This window comes from Oncorhynchus tshawytscha, linkage group LG14 (assembly GCF_018296145.1).
Source record: "Oncorhynchus tshawytscha isolate Ot180627B linkage group LG14, Otsh_v2.0, whole genome shotgun sequence".
Lineage (NCBI taxonomy): Eukaryota > Metazoa > Chordata > Actinopteri > Salmoniformes > Salmonidae > Oncorhynchus > Oncorhynchus tshawytscha.
This window is the reverse complement of record NC_056442.1, coordinates 54,054,860-54,060,648: the sequence shown is the minus strand read 5'-3', so window position 1 is coordinate 54,060,648 and position 5,789 is coordinate 54,054,860. Positions and strand designations below refer to the sequence as shown.

The window sequence follows — 5,789 nt, the reverse complement described above, 5'->3', positions numbered from 1 at the left end:
TACTGTTATAGTTTAGGCATTTCTGTCGAAGGGGCTATGGGTTCCCATCAACAATACAGTTGGCATTTCTGACTCCATGCTACAGACACATTCGACCTGTTAATCAAGCAGGCCGACATCTCAACATTTAATGTGCTTTTTGATGACCATTGATTAGAGTCTTTTCGAATATTATCCAACTGTATAATGACAGTCTGAAGAACCTAGCAAAGGCACAAATAACGACAAGTGACAAGTCTAATGAAATAGTTTAAGATACCGAGAATGTGGTACGAGAAGAAGGATCATCGATTTCCCAGAGTAAATGTCTACTGTAAATATTCCCTAGCAAGAACAATAGTTCCTTCTTTGTTTTCTTTCCAATGGGACATAAAGTAGTTGAAGGGGCAGAAGTCCTGGTGAAGACGTGATGGTACAAGCAGGAAGTGGACTGTTGTTATTGACTGTTATGGTCCATAGTCATGTGGTAGCCAGACCACAGCTACAGGTATTTCAAAGAAATAAGTGCTGAACGACAATATACACACACCGAGCAGAGAAAGAGAAGGTTGGGAAGAAGGGAGACGGATAAGAGTCATCAGAGAAGGGTGAAAGAGGGACTGAGAGGGACAGAGAAAGAGAAGGTTGGGAAGAAGGGAGACGGATAAGAGTCATCAGAGAAGGGTGAAAGAGGGACTGAGAGGGACAGAGAAAGAGAAGGTTGGGAAGAAGGGAGACGGATAAGAGTCATCAGAGAAGGGTGAAAGAGGGACTGAGAGGGACAGAGAAAGAGAAGGTTGGGAAGAAGGGAGACGGATAAGAGTCATCAGAGAAGAGTGAAAGAGGGACTGAGAGGGACAGAGAAAGACCAACTGAAAGTGAGCGAGAGGAAAAGATAAGAGAGGAAGCTTTTATATCAGACTGTAGCTGTCTGGCGATTGGTCTTGCTGGAGTCAGGAAAGGGGTTGTGCAGGTCAGGAGCTGGGTGAACGTTGTCATTGGCCGATCCTGCACCTCCAAGCTGCAGGGCTCTGGTCCTGTAGCCTTCTCATCCTCTTCCCTAGCCACACCCACCACGTTAGTCCTATCAACACACACACCACCGACTCCACATAGTAACCATCCAACGACGTCACACACACACCGCCCTCCTTTACACACAGCTGTAGCGGGGAGGAGAGGGAGACAGAAAGAGACACGTTTAACACAAGTGTTTCCACAAAAATTCACATCATAGCTATTCAATGAACTACGACATTATAAATGAGATAATTGTCAGGTAATTCTCTCTCTCACATACCCCAGCCTCCTCTGAGGAGCCACAGCTCTGACCGGCGGCTCCCTGGCACTCCTTAGAGGTGAGTGGGTCAACCATCCACAATGCCAGGGTGGAGGGCCAGTTTCCCCCCAGGTTGGTGACCGTGTTCAGCAGGGTCATGTAGGTCCCACCGATCACTGGGTCACTCACTTTAGCATGGAAAGCCATACAGGCCACATACATGCTGTACAGCGCCACCTGTGGGTAAGGAGGGGAAAGGCAGGAGTGGGTGGTGTCCCAAGCTGGATCAAGCGGTTATATAGTGGCCTTATTTCACATTGAAGAGCAGGAGAGAAAGGCAGGGGTAGGGAGGGAGTGAGCAGAGAACGGGAGGGAGGGAGGGAGAGAGAGAGAGCAGAGAAAGGGATGGAGGGAGAGAGAGAGAGAGCAGAGAAAGGGAGGGAGGGAGGGAGAGAGAGCAGAGAAATGGAGGGAGGGAGAGAGAGCAGAGAAATGGAGGGAGGGAGAGAGAGAGAGCAGAGAAATGGAGGGGGAGAGAGAGCAGAGAAAGGGAGGGAGGGAGGGAGAGAGAGTAGAGAAAGGGAGGGAGGGAGGGAGAGAGAGCAGAGAAATGGAGGAAGGGAGAGAGAGAGCAGAGAAATGGAGGGAGGGAGAGAGAGAGAGCAGAGAATGGGAGGGAGGGAGGGAGAGAGAGAGCAGAGAATGGGAGGGAGGGAGGGAGAGAGAGCAGAGAAATGGACGGAGGGAGAGAGAGAGAGAGCAGAGAAATGGAGGGAGGGAGAGAGAGAGAAGAGAATGGGAGGGAGGGAGGAGGGAGGGAGAGGATGGAGGGAGGGAGGGAGGGAGGGAGGGAGAGAAATGGAGGGAGGGAGGGAGGGAGGGAGAAATGGAGGGAGGGAGAGAGAGAGAGCAGAGAAATGGAGGGAGGGAGAGAGAGAGAGCAGAGAAATGGAGGGAGGGAGAGAGAGAGAGCAGAGAAATGGAGGGAGGGAGAGAGAGAGAGCAGAGAATGGGAGGGAGGGAGGGAGAGAGAGAGAGAGAAATGGGAGGGAGGGAGAGAGAGAAAGCAGAGAAATGGAGGGAGGGAGAGAGAGAGAGCAGAGAAATGGAGGGGGGAGAGAGAGAGCAGAGAAAGGGAGGGAGGGAGGGAGAGAGAGCAGAGAAATGGAGGGGGGAGAGAGAGCAGAGAAAGGGAGGGAGGGAGGGAGAGAGAGCAGAGAAAGGAGGGAGGGAGAGAGAGAGAGCAGAGAAAGGAGGGAGGGAGAGAGAGAGAGAGCAGAGAAGGGAGGGAGGGAGAGAGAGAGAGCAGAGAAATGGAGGGAGGGAGAGAGAGAGAGAAGGGAGGGAGGGAGAGAGAGAGAGCAGAGAAAGGGAGGGAGGGAGAGAGAGCAGAGAAATGGAGGGAGGGAGAGAGAGAGAGAGAGAGAAATGGAGGGGGAGAGAGAGCAGAGAAAGGGAGGGAGGGAGGGAGGGAGAGCAGAGAAAGGGAGGGAGGGAGGGAGAGAGAGCAGAGAAATGGAGGGAGGGAGGGAGAGAGAGCAGAGAAATGGAGGGAGGGAGAGAGAGAGAGAGCAGAGAAAGGGAGGGAGGGAGAGAGAGCAGAGAATGGGAGGGAGGGAGAGAGAGAGCAGAGAAAGGGAGGGAGGGAGAGAGAGAGAGAGCAGAGAAATGGAGGGGGAGAGAGAGCAGAGAAATGGAGGGAGGGAGAGAGAGCAGAGAATGGGAGGGAGGGAGAGAGAGCAGAGAATGGGAGGGAGGGAGAGAGAGAGAGAGCAGAGAAATGGAGGGGGAGAGAGAGCAGAGAAAGGGAGGGAGGGAGGGAGAGAGAGCAGAGAAAGGGAGGGAGGGAGGGAGAGAGAGCAGAGAAATGGAGGGAGGGAGAGAGAGAGCAGAGAAATGGAGGGAGGGAGAGAGTGCAGAGAATGGGAGGGAGGGAGAGAGAGCAGAGAATGGGAGGGAGGGAGAGAGAGGCAGAGAATGGGAGGGAGGGAGAGAGAGCAGAGAATGGGAGGGAGGGAGAGAGAGAAAAGAGAAAGGGAGGGAGAGAGAGAGAAGAGAAATGGAGGGAGGGAGGGAGGGAGAGCAGAGAAATGGAGGGGGAGAGAGAGAGAGAGAAATGGAGGGGGGAGAGAGAGAGCAGAGAAATGGAGGGGGAGAGAGAGAGAGAAGAGAAAGGGAGGGAGAGAGAGAGAGAGAAAGGGAGGGAGGGAGAGAGAGAAGAGAAAGGGAGGGAGGGAGAGAGAGCAGAGAAATGGAGGGAGGGAGAGAGAGCAGAGAAATGGAGGGGGGAGAGAGAGAGAGAAAGAAGGAGAGAGAGCAGAGAAATGGAGGGGGAGAGAGAGCAGAGAAATGGTAGTAGAGACAACAGAGATGGATAGATAGTGTGAACCTGATGCAGTACTATAGTGTAGTAGAGACAACAGAGATGGATAGATAGTGTGAACCTGATGCAGTACTATAGTGTAGTAGAGACAACAGAGATGGATAGATAGTGTGAACCTGACGCAGTACTATAGTGTAGTAGAGACAACAGAGATGGATAGATAGTGTGAACCTGATGCAGTACTATAGTGTAGTAGAGACAACAGAGATGGATAGATAGTGTGAACCTGATGCAGTACTATAGTGTAGTAGAGACAACAGAGATGGATAGATAGTGTGAACCTGATGCAGTACTATAGTGTAGTAGAGACAACAGAGATGGATAGATAGTGTGAACCTGATGCAGTACTATAGTGTAGTAGAGACAACAGAGATGGATAGATAGTGTGAACCTGATGCAGTACTATAGTGTAGTAGAGACAACAGAGATGGATAGATAGTGTGAACCTGATGCAGTACTATAGTGTAGTAGAGACAACAGAGATGGATAGATAGTGAAACCTGATGCAGTACTATAGTGTAGTAGAGACAACAGAGATGGATAGATAGTGTGAACCTGATGCAGTACTATAGTGTAGTAGAGACAACAGAGATGGATAGATAGTGTGAACCTGACGAAAGTACTATAGTGTAGTAGAGACAACAGAGATGGATAGATAGTGTGAACCTGATGCAGTACTATAGTGTAGTAGAGACAACAGAGATGGATAGATAGTGTGAACCTGATGCAGTACTATAGTGTAGTAGAGACAACAGAGATGGATAGATAGTGTGAACCTGACGCAGTACTATAGTGTAGTAGAGACAACAGAGATGGATAGATAGTGTGAACCTGATGCAGTACTATAGTGTAGTAGAGACAACAGAGATGGATAGATAGTGTGAACCTGACGCAGTACTATAGTGTAGTAGAGACAACAGAGATGGATAGATAGTGAAACCTGACGCAGTACTATAGTGTAGTAGAGACAACAGAGATGGATAGATAGTGTGAACCTGACGCAGTACTATAGTGTAGTAGAGACAACAGAGATGGATAGATAGTGTGAACCTGATGCAGTACTATAGTGTAGTAGAGACAACAGAGATGGATAGATAGTGTGAACCTGATGCAGTACTATAGTGTAGTAGAGACAACAGAGATGGATAGATAGTGTGAACCTGATGCAGTACTATAGTGTAGTAGAGACAACAGAGATGGATAGATAGTGTGAACCTGATGCAGTACTATAGTGTAGTAGAGACAACAGAGATGGATAGATAGTGTGAACCTGATGCAGTACTATAGTGTAGTAGAGACAACAGAGATGGATAGATAGTGTGAACCTGATGCAGTACTATAGTGTAGTAGAGACAACAGAGATGGATAGATAGTGTGAACCTGATGCAGTACTATAGTGTAGTAGAGACAACAGAGATGGATAGATAGTGTGAACCTGATGCAGTACTATAGTGTAGTAGAGACAACAGAGATGGATAGATAGTGTGAACCTGATGCAGTACTATAGTGTAGTAGAGACAACAGAGATGGATAGATAGTGTGAACCTGATGCAGTACTATAGTGTAGTAGAGACAACAGAGATGGATAGATAGTGTGAACCTGATGCAGTACTATAGTGTAGTAGAGACAACAGAGATGGATAGATAGTGTGAACCTGATGCAGTACTATAGTGTAGTAGAGACAACAGAGATGGATAGATAGTGTGAACCTGATGCAGTACTATAGTGTAGTAGAGACAACAGAGATGGATAGATAGTGTGAACCTGATGCAGTACTATAGTGTAGTAGAGACAACAGAGATGGATAGATAGTGTGAACAGTATTACCTGATGCAGTGCGTAGCTGAACAGAACTATAGTATAGTAGTAGAGAGGGAATCCCCCTTCCTGCTTTAAACTGGGAGTCCACCACACCAACACAGCATACCCCAGACCTATCAACAACCTACACAGGAAAACACACATGTATGAGAAGAGTGTGTGAGTGTGAGACAGATGCAGTGACTAGTGTAGAGAGAGAGAGAGAGATGAGATAGACAGAGAGACCTGAGAGAGAGAGAGTGAGATAGACAGAGAGAGTGAGAGAGAGATGAGATAGACAGAGAGTGTGAAGAGATGCAGTACTATAGTGTAGAGAGAGAACAGAG

The 5,789-nt window shown here is 48.5% G+C and overlaps 1 protein-coding gene across 1 annotated transcript in view; it reads right to left on the bottom strand.

Annotated features, from left to right (window-relative positions):
- Window positions 1-5,789, bottom strand: part of slc33a1 (solute carrier family 33 member 1) — a 20,727-nt gene continuing 14,938 nt past the window's right edge. Inside the window, exons 7-9 of the mRNA XM_042297680.1 lie at window positions 5,470-5,587; window positions 1,280-1,495; window positions 1-1,142 (exon numbers count right to left, since the gene is read on the bottom strand). Coding sequence (XP_042153614.1) covers window positions 975-1,142; window positions 1,280-1,495; window positions 5,470-5,587 — 502 coding nt within the window. The 3' untranslated portion in view covers window positions 1-974. The remainder of the gene's footprint in view (window positions 1,143-1,279; window positions 1,496-5,469; window positions 5,588-5,789) is intronic.